Below are 17,001 nucleotides of genomic sequence, written 5' to 3' on the forward strand. Positions count from 1 at the left end.
TCAAAATAAAAGTGAACCTTCATGTTTGTCTTGGAAAGGAATAACACACAAAGCCACTATAGCAATAATAGGTTGATTATATGTTGAATATGAATATGTAATATGTATTACATGCATGGTTTGTGTTTGTGTCTCTCCACTGGTCGCGAATTATACTCAGTAACATCTGCATTCTGAAGTCAGACCGGAAGTTATATATGTCGATCAGGATAGTTTGGCATTTGGAGCTTGTGACTGAGCTGGAGATTACGGAAATAACTGCTTAGACAGAATCAAATAAATAAAGGATTAATATCGAGTCACCACCTGTGTAAGCCAGCAACACTGTCCACAATGTCCAGGCAATCCAACCGAACAACAGACAGCAAGAAGATGGTAGGCGACTCCCGCAGGATTAACATCACCCTAACCCAACCTAGCTAGCGTCGCTAGCTAAATGCTATTGCCACCCCAGCAGCTAACCTAACAGCTGGCTATGTTACGCGTAACTTCTTGTTTGTGGTGTACCTTTGTTTTCAGATATATGAAGAAGCTTTGAACCGATTTAGTGTGTGTTTCATTCATTGTTAAATGACATTGGCTCCGACAGGAAATGTTGCTCGATGTAGCACGCAAGCTAAATGGATAGCACCATACAATTGTTTTGCATCCCTTGAAAGGTTGACATTAAATTTTTACAGCTGGAGAGGAGACACAATGTTTTGATGTGCACAATAATATAATGTTTGATGTTACTACAACATTTTATACCTCGAAGCAGGAGCTGTCCACCACATTGGAATATAATAGAATAGAATAGTACTTTATTCAAGTTAGGAAATGTCGCCATTAGCTGTTTTGATGTTGTCATTCATTGGTTTCTGGACTGAAGACTTAATATTTGAATGATCTCTCTGCTTGTAGAACTCTGAGCTGTTCACACTGACATATGGGGCCTTGGTCACCCAGCTCTGTAAAGACTATGAGAATGACGAGGAAGTCAATAAACAGCTGGACAAGATGTAAGTTCTCCATCTTACTTTTTGTTTAACAAACTGTGTAAATACCTGTCAATGAACTTGCTTCTGTGAAACAAATAATTTATAATAAGGAAATATCATGCATCCTATGATGCATCCTGAAGAAATTTATTTTATTGCTATTTCCTCCATATAAGCCGTTTGAATACACAACCGTATTACTCTACTTTTCATATGTTTTCTTGGTATTATTGCATTTTACTGCGGCAAACAAAGATGTTCCTGAAATTTTACCCACTTACGTTTTACTTTTGATAAAAGGAAAAGCTATGAAAACATCTCTGGAAGGCCAGCCTGGGTGCACTCCACCTTCAAAATAAGGCTAAGATGAAGGGCTTTTATCCTTAAAAAATCAAACTATCCTGTAATTCTGACAGAACTTTGGACTGCATATTTAATTTCTCTGATTGTGCAGCAACCACAAGCTCTCTCCATGCGTAAGGCTCATCTTAGCTGGCCTTAGAAGGCAGTGAGTGTGCAGTATCCACTCTGCCAGCTGTCATCTGAGTGTTCACAGACAGACCATGTTAGGATTGGGATGCATCAGTTGGCTTTATACTTTGCAGTCATAATAAGTTGACTTGATCCTCTAATCAGAATTATCATTATTTTTCAAGTGAATGAACGTGAATCTCTTAAGGGATTTGGAATTCTGTTCCATTTCTTTTTGGTTTCTTTACAGCTGGGCCTGTCCTTTTTCTCCTGTACTTTTCATTCATTATAAAAAGGATGAATGTCTTTATCGCGCTCTTTCTCTGAGTCTGTCTTTTTGTTTCTCCTTTTCATAGGGGTTATAACATCGGAGTGCGCATGATTGAGGACTTCCTGGCACGCTCCAGCATCGGCAGGTGTCAGGATTTCCGAGAAACAGCCGATGTCATTGCTAAGGTAACTGCATGGTTCCAGGCCAATCAGAGCGTGACTGTGAATGTCTCCCAAAAGAGAGGGGGAAGGTTAGAAAACGAGGGAGATCTGTGAAGATTAAACGAAAAGGGATCTTGATGAAACCAGCACGATAACTTGACTGGAGATAAGGGTGTGAAAAATGATTGTGTAGACCTAAAAAGTGACATAATAAAGTACTCTGCATTTTTGTAAACATTTCTTTGGTTGAATATTGTCCCCCTGAAAGACAATGCTAATTCAGTCACATCGCTTTATATTAGAGGAAATTATGCAAAATGGATGTGTAGCTAGGGACCTGTAAATGTTTAGAAAACACCATTTTATAGTGGAAGGAAAACTCAGACACACTTCTGGGACGGTTCTAATTTTCTTTTATGGCTTATTAGTAAAAAAAGATTCTGATAGACTAGAAAGAGAGCTTTCTGAGTGTGTTCCTTACTCCAGCTGCTTTCAAGGTGCTCTTGCTGCTTGCTAGGGGAGTCATTCCACAGATGTAACCCCACACTAGCTCAGGAAACTGGCTCTTGGTCATGGAGAGAAGGGTCAGGTCTGTAAATGAAGGACCACAATGGGACAAGTGGTTTGAAAGGTGCAGTGAAATATTGCCTCTCCTTTAGATATTATGTGACCTCTAGCTGAACTCTGAAATCACCTCACTTAAATATGGTTTGTCGCTTTCAGTTGTGTGGTGAAATTGTCCAAAAAAAGTCTTCTGCAGTAGACTGGAATAGTCTGGAGTATCGAGTACACCCTTTTTACATGAGTAAAAAATCTGCCCAGTTAACCCTAATTTGCCAACTGCTGGCTCGCTCAAAATTTTATCTTCGAACCTGCAAACCCCTACCGTGACAAAGTTTTGAAGAAGAACAATGGGAGCAGCAGAAAGCAGGTGTGTACAGACAATACTGATCGCATTCCAGTAATGCAAGCTGAAGACTTCCCACTGGTGCTTGAAATGCATCAGACTTTTACTGTGCAGTAGCTGCAAGACAGACTGAGGTTCACTTGTGGAGACATTGTTAAAAATTTTCCACATGTTGGACCTGTGTCTTCTGAACATAGGTAAATAAATAGTCGTAAAAATAGAGTTTGATACCTGTTTGTAGTGCAGTATATTGTGTTTAGCAGTCAACAGAGTAAATTAATTATTTTGGGTATTCAGTGTTTTTACCTAAATGAATGTGCATCGACCCTCCAGTCTCCCCTTTTGAGTAATTGCTGTTGTCTTTTCTGCTTAGGTTGCATTCAAGATGTACCTGGGAATCACACCCAGTGTGACCAACTGGAGTCCAGCAGGAGATGAATTCTCCCTCATTCTGGAGAATAACCCACTAGTAGACTTCGTAGAGCTGCCTGATAACCACAACACACTCATCTACTCCAACCTGCTGTGCGGGGTCCTCAGAGGAGCTCTGGAGATGGTAAATCTAACTTTACATGGCCTGTATTTATCCAACTCTAAGAAACACTGTAACGACGGTCACAGCTGCTGTAAAGACACCATATTGGCAGCAAGAGATTATTAGATAAATAATAGCAACACATGAGGATGAAAAGATTTCCTGTTGTTTGCGCATGGAAATAATTATGAATGTTATTCAGGTACAGATGGCGGTGGATGTGAAATTTGTCCAGGACACTCTCAGAGGGGACAATGTGACAGAGATCCGCATGAAGTTCATCAAGAGGATTGAGGAAAACTTGCCAGCAGGAGATGAGTGATGGAAACAAAAAAGCTGAGCTTCCCACAGAGTCTCTTTTGTATGAGAGAGGAAGGACTAATTTACTTGGACTATGGATGAAGAACATGTGTTGAAGCATCAAACTGAGCTGTAAATCCTAACGGCAAGAAGGATGATGTGTGTAACATCTCAATTCCTAGTATATCCATGGTTACCTTTTTGTTTAAAGACAGTTGAAGAGAGGATTCAGACTCTGAAACACAATAACACGGTCCTACTGTCTTGACAGTATATATATGTATATACTGCTTTTCATATACATACATGTATATGAAATACATATACATGTATGTGTAAATGAAAAGCAGTTTTTTTCTGGCACTGTGTTGAGTTTGAGAGAAAGAGTCTTTACCTATAATACTTTGGACCATTTATCCGTCATTAATGCACCATTAGGGGACTCCTCAGTGTTTTCATTTGCCTATGGATAAGGCATGAAAGCCTTATGCTGGATTGTTCTTTGGTGTTTTTTCCCTTTTTTAATGAAATCACACTGTAAATGCTGCCAGTTGTCTGGCATGATAATTTATGTAAATGACTATGTCAAGTAAAAGTGACATATTTCATGTGATGCTTTTGTTATTCAGTTGACTTGCCCTTTTATACCATATCTGCAAAGGTGTTTACTACTCACCCTCACATTCTGTGTCCTCTCTATTCCCCTTTGCCATTTCTGCTTCAGTGGTCTCTGAAGGTGTCATTTCTTTGGAGTATTGCAGCCATTCTGCAAAGGCAAACAATAACAGAGCTAATGGTTCTCTTATGTTTGCTCAGGATACCGGTACATGGAAGTAATCTGTGCGTGTGTGTCTGTGTGCAGAAAACGTCCCAGTGCTTGGCTGTGGCTGTCACACCTGTGAATGGCTTTACATCACTCGCACATAACACACAGGACTTCCCAGTTAGGCCCACTGCACACCTCGTCAATAACTGAAAACACAAGTGACCATTCTCTCTCTCTCTCTCTCTCTCTCTCTCTCTCACACACACACACACACACAAATCCTGGTGTTGCATTAAAGAAAAGAAGGTCTGGATAGCATGAGAACATTAGCCATGTTTTTCTTGTTCTTTGTCTCTTCAGTTTTATTGTGTTATGGAACAATAACATTGGTATAAAACTCACAAGTCTGCTGAAAGCACTTAGCGGATGAGATAGTCAGATAGGGATTTCCTTTTTGCAGAAATCTGTCAGCTATTAGCTGCTGGAAAGCTTCAGGCTCTACACATCCTATTTTATAGCTGTTATTACATGAACCCATGTCTGGTTTTACAGTTTCAGTAGATGCTTGAAGTATAATTCCACACACAGCCACCAGAGGTTGCTGTGTACATTATGTTTTCCAACTGTGATCAGTGCAGCTACCATCTATGTGGCTTAATCTATGTACATTGAGCATTTTTGGCCTAAGAAGAATACTGTGGGAGAGATACATTCCCTTATTTGTGGGAGTATGGGCTCGAGCTGCCAGAAACCATAAATAAATGGGTCTTTTTTTCGGATCGTGAATATGGAAAGGCAATCCACGATAGTGGAGAAGACTGGCCCAGGCCAATATGTGGACTCTAGTTTTGATTTGGCTCATGATTAGAGAAATGATGACAACATGCAGGCTTTGTACTTTGTAAGATGTATTAGGGTGGGATTTCTTATTATTATTATAGGCTGCCCACTCATGTCTGGGGGTAGTGCTCATTTAAAAGGATTAAGAATGGAAAGTGGGAGCACCAGGAGGGTCGTGGCACGTGCAATAAACTCAAAGGACCATTAGGCGAGCTTTCAACACATTACGTGCACATATCTATGCACCACGTTAGGCCTGTGATGTGGATGTTGGATGGATTCTTTGTGTGTGTGTCTGTGCAGAAGCTCGATGTAAATGACTTGGCAGAATTGGGAGCAGCTTACCTGGGGGGATAAATGGACAGCTGGGTTTGTGTACTTGTGAAAACCTGTATCCCTCTTCCATATGCTTGCAAGAATTTAACTTGACACATGCACATATGCATACTCACACATGCTGAACACTAAGGCCAAAGTGAGAATGAATTTACTACCACCACTGTACTCACGAATAGGTGTTAATATACACTAGAGGGACCTTGTCAAAACACACTAATCAGCCATTTTGTTTTCCAGCTCTTAAAAGCTCTAGCAGGTATATCTGGTGAGAGTGTTTCGTTGATTGTTTTCACAGTTTTACCCATTAAACAAGGAAGTATGAAGACTACAAACTAACTAGAGCTCTGTTATGACTTCACTCCTCATAACCGGTGCATCTGGGATTTCTATTCCCCTTTGCAAGACTGCAGATGTTGTCACAGAATGAAAACACAAGGAAGAAAAGAAGAGTTGTTGTGGAGGCATTTAAGTCTCTTGTCGAGCCATGAAGAAATACTTTGAAGATGCTATTTTTATCTATTTTCCCTCTTTTCCTTTCTTTCCCTTTCACAGTTGTTTACACCACACGCTCTCTGAGACCATTTCCCATCGTACATATCAGACAGAGTTTGTTCAGTGTCTCCCATCAGCCCACGTGCTGCTTAAAAAAAATCTGTAATTTTATTTTACCAGTATTATTTATTACAGCTGCCTATATTTTTCAGAAAACTTTATTAGGACAGACCTGGAAAACAAGTAGCAAATGTTACGGGCTCGAGACAGCGTGCGCTGATCTGCTTTAAGCCAGCTAAACATTTCCATGTGGCCTTTATGGGAAACAAATGGTGAAAGGCACGCTGTGACAGTAAAGCCCAGCACACAGCCTGGTATTGACCTGCACCTATACTGCATCCCTTTCTTCAACCTCCACTTCATCCATTTCCACTGTCTCTCTCGGTTTCTTTTCTCAGACCTTCTCTTTGTTCCAATAATTCGTCCTTTTTCTATTTGCTTTTTAATATTTTGCTCACATGCTCAAGTCGAGCCAGCACTCTCTGAATCAAATAGAGGATGTGTGATAGTCATCCTGCATCTGATGGGAAACGGGCTGTCTCTCATGTGAGGTAAGGGCTGACTGAAGATGCAGTCACCCAGGATTTCCAGAGGTTTCCTGAGTGTGTATGTGTTTTTGCGTCTGGTCAGTGGAAAAGAGCTGAGATGACAGCTGGATAGACAGCACTGTATCAGAAGAGAATGCAGTGAGTCAGCAAACAACTGTGTTCATGATAAAAATCCCAGACAGACGAATAATGTTCCTAAGGAATGAAGAGGCGGAGAGAGGTGGTTGATTTAACGAGTGTGTCTCTGGTGTGCACCTGAAAAGATGCTGACATGAATGCGAGAGCTGAAACAGCATAATTTACAGGACGCACACTTGTGTAGTTAAAACACACCCTGTTGTTCTGTGTGATTTTAGCGGTTCGAGGGGATGTTCTTTTGGGATTTATGTGCATAAACACCTCGGTAAATAAATGTGGATGTGGTTTTGAGAGGTAATTAGGAGTAGATTCGGTATTCAGTCACAGCATGTACCCTCTGAGCTCTGCCTCAGCATCTGTAAGCCATTTGGAATATGAATCATCACTCACTTCCAGACAAACTGTTGAGCACTTCCTGTAAATCTAATAACTCATGCTTTGCCCAACTATTTAGCACTGGACTCTAAGAGAAAGTGAGAAGTTATTAGGCTTCCTGATGTTATCTTTGGGTCATCAGGAGTGTCGGCAGGAAGGGTGAAATGACACCTCTCCATTCTCAAAAATAAAAGCATGGATCAGATCCAGGTAACCTGTACTGTCACAAGAGATTTGTGTTTTTGTCTCTTCAACAGGAAGACATGTCAGACTGAATCGGGTCCAAAGCCGGGTCTCTTTTCTGTATCAGCAGTGACCTGGCCGGTTACAGGCAGGCAGTGGATGATGCCGACCCATTTAATGCCTTGTTTTCAGTCTTTCTTCCTTCTTCTTCGTCCAGGCTTTTTGGATGGGAGCTGCTAAGCTGCTTTCACTCTGTTTTCAATTTCCTCTTACTCTTTTGTTCTTCCTCTTTTTCTCCAGGATCTGATGAAGAGGAGGTTTTTAGATGTTCCCGATGGTACAGGTTTTACCCATTCCAGATCCTTTTTATCTTTGTACCTCATTTTCCCACCATCCTCTTCAACTTTTGTCTTGTTTTTTCTCCCTCTTTTCTTCCCTTTTTCGTGACCCGGCAGCCCGCTCTAGCTGCAGTTTATGTAACAGCGGCAGAACTTTCCAGCTTGGAACAGCCTCACTTGAAGATGGAGTGAGGAGAATGAGAGGGAGAGAAAGAAAAAAAAAAGTGTCATGTATAATTTTACACCAGCTAACCCTGAGGGCAAACGGCACCTTAGACTTCATTATTCTAGAGCCTTTTCCTCTAAATTCACATATGTAAGTATATGTTTATATCAGTCTCCCAGGCAGTAACAAATATGTTAATTCCAATTGAAAAGCAGGAATGTGAAAGTCCTGGTTTGCCCTGGACTAAAATCAAACCAGGCTTCCCTCCCAGAGCACAGGGCTGCCTGGAGGCTGCACACCAGCTGCACTGGACGGGATATCACTGTTCACTACTGCCAAGCATGAAGTGTTTGTGTGTGTGTGTATGTGCGTGTCGCTCGGAGTGACAAAACACACACCACACACTGATTAGAGAAGCGTACTTCTGATGATGCATGTCTCCCAAGCAGGCCATCTATCTAACTTTTAACGCATGATATCCGAGCTAATATCAAGGCATAAATCTAGACACCAGCTTTGAGGCTTTATGTCTTCAGCAAGTCATTTATTATCCGCCCACTTCAAGCACCTCTTACACAAGTCAGTGTGATTGTAAGGCCTCTGGATGTGCTATTATGCAGGCTAGACATTTCAGGTCTGACTTTCCATTTTAAACTGCTTCAAGTGGTAACACTGGAAAATGAGGCAGACCTTAGACTGTGAGATGATGTGGCATTATTAGCTCTATTTCCAAATTTAACAATATCAGACAGCAAGTTTAGGGAAAATGTTAGTTTTTTTTTTAAATCAAATATGAAGAAAATGCATTTTGAAATATTTCAGTTCAGCTCCATAATGACTTGTAACAGGATTATTAGGGTCGACAGTTGTTTCAAACATTACGAACAAATGGCAGCTAGCATGTCATACATTTCAAATAATATTAAAAAAAGGTTAGGTTTGTTGCTTTAGAGAACAAGTGAATATGGCTCGGTAAATGTTGATGATGCATGGACTTACAAAGTACTTTATCACAGCAAAAAAGCAGAGAAATGAAAATAGAAATACATCTTCCTTTTCCCATGTTTTGAAGGATGCAATTGATAAATCCAACCTCCGTCAGACACTTTATCCAAGCCAGAGAGAGTAAACTTTCAAATGATTTGCTGCTGTAAAGGTTGCCAGCTAATAAAAATAGTAAATCCTCATTAACTTAGAAAGAAACATGTATTTTGGCTACTCAAGCTATAATAATCCCTTTTGCTCTTTAAACTTTTGTCATTAATGACAAGACCAGACTATTGTTCACATTGTCACTGCAGGTATTATTTTCATTAGTGTTTTTTTTCATCCCATTATTGCTGGAGCTGCTGGTGGTGTGTCTGCCCAGCTGTAAAGTCTTCAAAGTCTTTCTGTTGTAGCCAAGTTCAAGACCTCTTGTTCACCTCCTGGGCGGGGCCACAGGAGGCTTCAGGGTGATGAGAGATTTAGGTAATGCCATTTTTATCCGACGGGCCATTACGCACAGAGCATCTTCACTGATGCATAATAGAGGTCAGAGGTCAAATATGATTAGAGAGAGAGTAGATATAAGATTGCCTGTGAAAGATGTAGTTCTCACAAGAGCAAGATGTCCTGGAAGACCTGTACTTCTAGGAGGTATGAGGTCAAGGGAACAAGAGGGTAATGAGATGCAACAGCAGTATGATGTATGCTAACTATGTGAGTTTGGAACAGCCCATTAGTAAAACAGAGGAAGTTTCAGTGTAGGAAAGCAGTTGTACTTCACTTTGTATGCATCTGAGAGCAAGAGGATACCTGCATGTATCAAATACAACATGCATACATATATTTGAATGTATTCTCAAAGGCAGTGTTGGTGCCAAACATGTGTAGCTGAATGTTCACATTTCCTGTTTCCTTGCTCATGTCATTCAGTAATGTGAACACTGTGCCAAAAGTTCTTCTTAATTTTTATGGCCCTGAAAGCGTGATGTGTCTGAGTGCGTGCATACTGTGGAGGATGTATCCGTACACACGTGCACGTGTGCATCCGCTTCACCTGTGATTTTTTTTTCTCATTCAGCGTGGAGGTGCTGAAAGCGCTCTCTGTGGGCCTCATAACGCACAAACCTTTTTCCAATTAGCTGGCCAGGTTGGGGTTTCAGTGGTGCATAGATCTAACTGTAAATCTGACCCAGGCTAAACAACCACAGGGTCCTGCTCCAAAGGGACTAAGAGGGAGTGAGTTCTCAAAGGCTGTGTAGCGTTTTGTTGGATGGTTTCCGAGCTTGTCATACTACAGGTCGGTGTCTGGCTCCCTGTCACAGTTCACATCAGAAAAAGTCAAATATTTTCAAATAGGAAAATCTTATTAAGTCAGACATTTTATAAAGTCTGTGTCCACAACCACACATCGAGCTACAGACAACCCCACAAATGTTTTCCCCAGAGAACAGGCCAGAGTTTTGTACTCAACATTTGAGAATCCCTTTGTGTTTATTAGTATTTCCACTCACCATCCACAGTGAGCTGCAGTTTCATGTGTGACGGTAACTAAGAACTAGGTAACTTGTTGTTACCATAAGTATGTCAAAAAGTGAAACACAATAATGAAAACATTCTGTTTTCTAAATACCACATTTTCTTTCTGCTGCACTTGGTATGCAGAGCACACCATGGAGATGTTGTCAGTGGACATAAAACTGGTGGAGCTTAGTGAATGAGACCTGTTTGTGCTCAGAGATGTGCTTTGGAACACATAGGCATGACTTGAACTGTGACAGAGCCTTCAACATTTCCAAATGTTCTATTCTCTCTGTTTTATCTGCTTCTTGGCAGAAAGGAATGATTGCAACTAGATAATGCTGTGAGAAAAACGAAGACAAGCATCAGTCAATTTTATAGCATGTTTTATGCAGTGTTTATCTAACATTCAGTGGTGTAGTATTGGCTAGAACTGATGGCAAACTCATTGCAATGGGGTCAGTGAATTTAATAAAATCTATAAAACTGCATGTAAAAGAGCGTTAGACACATGTCAGTTATGTTGATTTTGTTCACAGCAATGAAAAACAAACTACTCTAACACCTGAGGTGCAGGGGGCACCAACCAACCTGATGGTGAAACCTCTACGATGAATGCTCAATCCAGTTAGGTGAAGCTGACAGTGGTAGCTCAAAGAGTGGACTGTTCAGAGACATAACCCCCCATTCACACCAGCTCTGGTGCAACAAGGTCTGGTACAACTTTACAACATGGGGAGGTGGGGGTCTTAAAAACACACACCCTGTCACTACTCAGCCTCCAGAAAATGTCACTGGTTTGCACACACACACACGCATGCACACCTGTGCATAGCTCACCAGCCTCTGACATGTGCTGGGAGGAAGCAGGTTATTTATGATATCATGACATCATCAGGCCAGGTGATGGAGTGCTGTGTCAGGCTTTGTTTGGATTTCCAATACTAACCGTATTAGCAATAACACCAGCTCTGGGAAAACATGTCAGTGAAGGATATAACAGAGATGGCTGCTGTGAGGAGAGAGAGGGGAAAAACATAAAATAATAACCCTGGGGGCGAGTATGTTCGGAAGAAATCTGGGGGTTGAACATAGCTGTGTAATTATACAGTAAAACGCCACCGTCAATCACAGTCCCTTCTCCTTCTTCACACCTCAGTGACCCCTGAACCCTCTTACCTCTAACACTGTGCTGGCTGTGACACATGAGGCCCCTCTTAACACCAGGCTGTACAATACATATTCTATAGCGGCAGAATATCATATGTTTAGTTCATGTTCATATGTTTAGTTTAATATAAAATATTTGAGAACTTGCCTCAGATTTCATACCCTGTCTACATACTGTGTTAATGTGATGCTTTTAATTTGATAGAACAGCTTCTGAATTTTCTCCTGCTGTGAACATGATTGTATTAGATTAGTTTTATCATGAAGCAATATCATTCAATCTCATTTATTGTATCAGTATTGTAACAGAACATATTAAAGCAGTAACAGATGAATGGATGGTTGAAATGTGACATGATGATTAGTCTCAACCACCATCAGTCACTGTATATTGAAAACAGCTTATGAACCGAGTGAGCTTCTACGATGACTGATATTTATACAGTGCTGAAATAAACATAATTACCGTAAGCAGCCGTGCACTGTGTCGACACAGGAAGGAAAGAATGACAGTTGTAGTGGAGGGTTCCATGACATAAGTAAGTCATTCATTAGCACCTCTTTAGAGACTCCTGTACTTTATTCAGTACACGGAAGCTAAAAATAGAAATTTAAGATGCTTGGAAAACAGCATTGGATATTTCCATTTTCACATTTTGGGCACTTACCTAAATGATGGTGGTGTGATGTGTTCAAAGGCACATAGCACCACCTCTAGACCCGCCCTCTTTACCGGTGTTCTAAACATAGACCTGTAGTCTAAACCAGGACCTCTAAGGAAATACATTAATTTTTATGTCTTCATTTTCATTAAGTGGCTGAAATTACTGTACTGTGCGCATCATTTTCTATATTTTTTGCATAAATGTGACTCAGTTACTGCTGCTCATCAGGCTGGTAAAGGTTACATAATCATCTTTAAAGGGTTTGGACTCCACAAATCTAGAGAGAGTGTATACAAATGAAGGAAATTCAAGTCCATTGTTACCCTCCCTGGGAGTGGTCTACCAACAAAGATTACTAATTATTAAAGGAACCCAGTGTAATCTCTAAGCAGCTAAATGCCTTTATCATGGGCTAATCTAATCATCATCATTGGCTGTGCTGTACTGAAGCAACTGGCTAAAATCCCCCCAAGCCATTAATGAGGACTGGTCAGCAGTGGACAGAAACCTTTAGTTGTTGTTATTGCTGCACAAGAGGTCACCATTGACCTGTTTTATGACAGGTCTGATGATGTTTTGGGTCATATTTATGCAGAAATATAGAAAATCTATTTGGTTAACATGGCCTTATCTATAAACAACAGAATACTTTCATATTCATAAAATCATTTTCAGTCACCTGAAAACCTTGACCATTTGTTCATTATCACTTGTCAGGACATGTGTTCATGTGTTGAAAAGACAGTGGGATGGTAACAGTGTTTCCTGTCTGATGTTTCCGTTTCAGGGTGCCCAGAGACGGGGATGGGAGGTGTGCCAAGGTCGGAAAAGGAAGCGAGACGCACTTGTGTGACCTGTCATCAGGACGTAGGAAGTGTGAATTGTCATCTGGGGAATAGTTAAGTCAGCCAGGTCAGTCTGCCTCTGTCTATTTCTCCCACACTACTGGTGTAGGTGTGTATTAGGTTTTTAAGCATTATACACCTTATTCGACCAAAAAATCTGTTATGAGCATTTGTCTGCCTCAGTTTCATACTTGTTGTCAAAGTTTGTGAACAGTGTTCTTTCTGTAGAGTTAACTATTTCACTGATCCATTCAATCTGAACAGTTGCCTCAGTTAAACACTCAGCTGTGGATGAGGTTCTGCTGCAAACCAGCTATGCTGTTAGCAGTACATTTTCCTTGCCTGAGGATACTCCCAGGTGGAGATGTTTTGCTACATTTTTGGACTGGAAATGATGCTGCAAACTATTTGACTGAACTAAATGGGTTCGGTTGTGCATTACGTACAAATGGAGAACACTGAGATTTGTCTGTCCATTTTTTTTTTTGCCTGAAATGTTTTATGCTTTCTTTGAATGACTTGTGCCATCTCTGTTCTTTTGCTGTGGAATCCTCTTAGTAATCATCTTCCCTTTCTTTGAGTCTGGTTGGATAAAAATCGTTTATTTATGATCGATCTCAGTGTATTAATGTTGAGAAAAATGAGCAACAGTGCCAGGTGGGTGCAGCAATCAGCAACACTCCATCATTAAGCCATTCCTGAGTATAAACCACTGATTACATGCATATTTCGGCATTAATTCACTGCTCACTCAGCTTCTCCTCTGCATCCTTTTCTCTTTGTGGTCTCATGGTTTCAGAGTGATAATTCCAATTTACCTTCATAGCATAAATCTTTTTTTTGGTGGTCTTCAACATGACTTACCACCGCAAAGCAAGCCCAACCCATATGCACTTTCCTTCATAAACCTCTTGATCCTATTTCCCAGACTATTATGCTTGCATATTTCAATCGGCATGGAGTGCAAGTGAGGGGTGGAGGAGGAAGGCTGGGGAGGAGGGGCTGAGAGGGGAGGAATGAAAAACACAAGGAGGTCAGCGAGAGAGACATTTCTTTCTTTCACACCATGTGTTACTGTAAGATATTCATTTCCTCTGCGATTCCTCTCCCCCCCTCCGGCCCTTTGTTTTTCTTCTCCATCACTGTCAGTGTGCACTGGCTGAGGTAGTCCAGGTCGCATTGAGTCCACTGGATCCCCTCTCTATCTTGGATCCATCCCTCCAAATCGGTTTCCCAAACTGAACCGTGCAGAGTGCAGCTGTGGTAACTCGAGAGCTTTCTGTTGTAGTTCTGAGCCGCCAAAGCCCATTAAAAATGAGCATGTTTGACTTTTGAGCCTGCTTTTGTGACTGAATGAAAAGAACCATTTTTATTTATTAAACTGAATATAGATAGAGATCTGTTGACCTCATGTAAGATTTATCATCAGGCTTTTCTTGACTGTAAGACAACAGCAACAAAACCTTCTAATACCCTTTGTTTGCAAGCCACTGACATCTTACTAATAAATAGGTCCTTTAAAAATGAAAGCATATCTCAATTTATATGAGACTCCCTTTCTTCGTTCCTGTTGAGGTTTTGGAACATATCCACTTCTGTATTGCCTTTACAGTAAGCATGGAGCTATTATTTCACATTGCAGTATGCCTGTGACATTTTCATCATAAAACCATAAAAACAAGGCTGTGGTTGTACGTCATAATGCAAAGCATTCAAAGATTGAATATAAGTTATTCCATGTGGAAGGTCAAAAGTGTCACATGTTTCTGTTGCAGTTCTTTGTTTCATGGAGCGTAGCAAAGGATCTTCATTAAATAGTGTGTCTTTTGGTCTTTTGCATTATTCCATTGGCATCATTTATGTAGTTCCTACATTTGACAGTGGTCTTCATTAAAATGTAAAACAAGCTTTCTTTAGTAGCCTAACTGTACTTCCAAGGCAAACTTCAAATATATGTATTAGCTAGAATTTTATATACACACATTTATATGAGTAAATATTATTTTATTCAACTGAACTATTGTTTGCCCAGTGAGCCAAGTAAATACAAAATTGTCATCACGGCTGACAAAAATTTATGGTTACTGCCAAGCGATTGCTTTGACTGGTAAACCTGCCACTATTATATGTGATGTTTAATCTGCACAGTAAGCAACACACCGTTAATCACAGCAGAGAACGTGTGTGTGATCAGACACTGTTAATACAGTCATGCCTTCTGAGGATGTCACCACAGCATTTCTTGGATAATATTTACCCAGGTGCTGAATGTGGATTGGGAGACGTTTATAGAGCTGAGTACTTTATGGAATCCATATCCCCCTACAGTAAGGTCTGCCTGCACAGTGTACCCCAGAGAGACAGAAAGAGGAAGATGAAGTGAGGAGCATAGAGTGGGATACAGTGATAGAGGGTGGATATGGACACAGACAAATACCTCTGCGTCTGACAGTCATTGTTAAATCCAATAACCTGCAATGCTGCAAAATCAGGGTCTCAAACAATTTGTAAGTGAGATAATAACATTTTGAACAAACAAGGTCTGAACTGCAGTGAAGTAGAACTAAAGAGCTCTGCTAAATTCCTGCCTTTGGAATTCAAATTCCTGTGTTTGGAGACATATGCTTTATATACAAGACTGGATGGGGCCAATGCGCTGCTTTATTTTCTTAACCAGACACCCACTGGCAAGTAATGTAACTGTGGTCAAAAACAGGGAGAGGCTTTAGCAGTGTCCAGACCCCACCCCGCCAACCAACGTCTGTGCACAGCGCCTTGCCCCTCGTGTTCATCTCGCTCCTATGTGTTTGTGAAAGTGAGAGAGGCTGAGTGAATCAGGAAGGAGAATAGTAGGATTTGGACCCTACCAGAGGGCCACCTCGGCGGCTAGGGTTACCTCCACTCATTCTTCCCTTCCATTTTCCCTCCTTTTTTTCCACATGAACAGGAAAACCCTGGCTCTCCCTCCCTCTGAGTAGTGCTGTATGTAATTCTATGTGTCTATGAGAAAGCGATGGGCCAGGCTGGATCTGCTTGGCCTTGGGAAAACCACATACTACAGTGTATTAAGCCTACAACATGCTTTCCACCAAGGAACGCACATCAGGGACTTCCACGGCCCCCTTGTAAAATCTACACTCTACTTTCATCCACACTATGTCTTCCTTTGTTTCTTGATTTTCTGTCTTGTTTTTCTTAGCTTTCACCAAGTTTAGCATTCTTTCCTTCCTTCTTTTTCAAACGTGCAAACATGTCAGTGGTAATTCATGTTGATAGCAGCCCTTTGTCCAAATATTTCCTCTGTAACTTTAACCAAGAAATCAATGGTAAATCCTTTTAATCGAGCTGTTTGCTGAGGTGGCTACAAAGTCCTGCTTTCCTTGGCTAGTTGGCAGCGATGTGTTTAAATATACGCCCTTTTTCTGTTTAGAGTGGAGTTTTGGATTTAACCCCTCAGCCTGCCAGACATCACACCTGATGGGAACAGATAGGCTGAATCTGCTTAAGCTGTCAGTCAGGAGTTGGTTTTGGCTACAAGGGCACCATGTGTGGGTGGTGTGTATGTGCAGTGAGTCTACAGTGTGTCAGCATGTGTTTGTGTTGTGAACATGGATTTATGGCTACAGAATATAGGGGCGGTTTGTGCAGTAGCTGTTCTCATGGTTCTTATGGAGTGTGTATTGTTTTCACACTATGTCTGGGTAAAACAATGTGTGTTTTCCAACATTTCTTAATCGCCACCTGTTATAGTTAAATGTTACCAGGCTTAAAGGTTAAGTTTGCCTTCCTGGTTTCCCGGATGACATCATAAGGGGATACAAACATTTACGTTGTTTAAAGTCTTTCCATTTTAGCAACATCATGCTACTCTTCGCTTTGGTTCTTACAGGCAAACTCATTATATGAATGGACTCAGGAAGGCCATTAATATATTTGAGTGATGCTC

At 40.9% G+C, this 17,001-nt stretch overlaps 1 protein-coding gene across 1 annotated transcript; it reads left to right on the forward strand.

Moving 5' to 3' along the window:
- The first annotated feature begins 211 nt into the window (after nucleotides 1–211).
- Nucleotides 212–4,238, forward strand: trappc3 (trafficking protein particle complex subunit 3). Its single transcript, XM_028429432.1, has 5 exons — nucleotides 212–375; nucleotides 904–1,001; nucleotides 1,808–1,907; nucleotides 3,164–3,346; nucleotides 3,528–4,238. Exons 1-5 carry the CDS (start codon nucleotides 334–336, stop codon nucleotides 3,645–3,647), a joined length of 543 nt encoding a protein of 180 aa, XP_028285233.1. The 5' UTR covers nucleotides 212–333; the 3' UTR covers nucleotides 3,648–4,238.
- Nucleotides 4,239–17,001: the final 12,763 nt, after the last annotated feature.

Source organism: Parambassis ranga, chromosome 2 (genome assembly GCF_900634625.1).
Source record: "Parambassis ranga chromosome 2, fParRan2.1, whole genome shotgun sequence".
Lineage (NCBI taxonomy): Eukaryota > Metazoa > Chordata > Actinopteri > Ambassidae > Parambassis > Parambassis ranga.

Bases quoted from the DNA above. Each gene is read 5' to 3' on its own strand.
- trappc3 (XM_028429432.1), top strand. From the start codon at position 334: ATGTCCAGGCAATCCAACCGAACAACAGACAGCAAGAAGATG. The intron at 376-903 runs GTAGGCGACTCC...CTCTGCTTGTAG, and splicing joins CAACAGACAGCAAGAAGATG to AACTCTGAGCTGTTCACACT. The intron at 1,908-3,163 runs GTAACTGCATGG...TTTTCTGCTTAG, and splicing joins CAGCCGATGTCATTGCTAAG to GTTGCATTCAAGATGTACCT.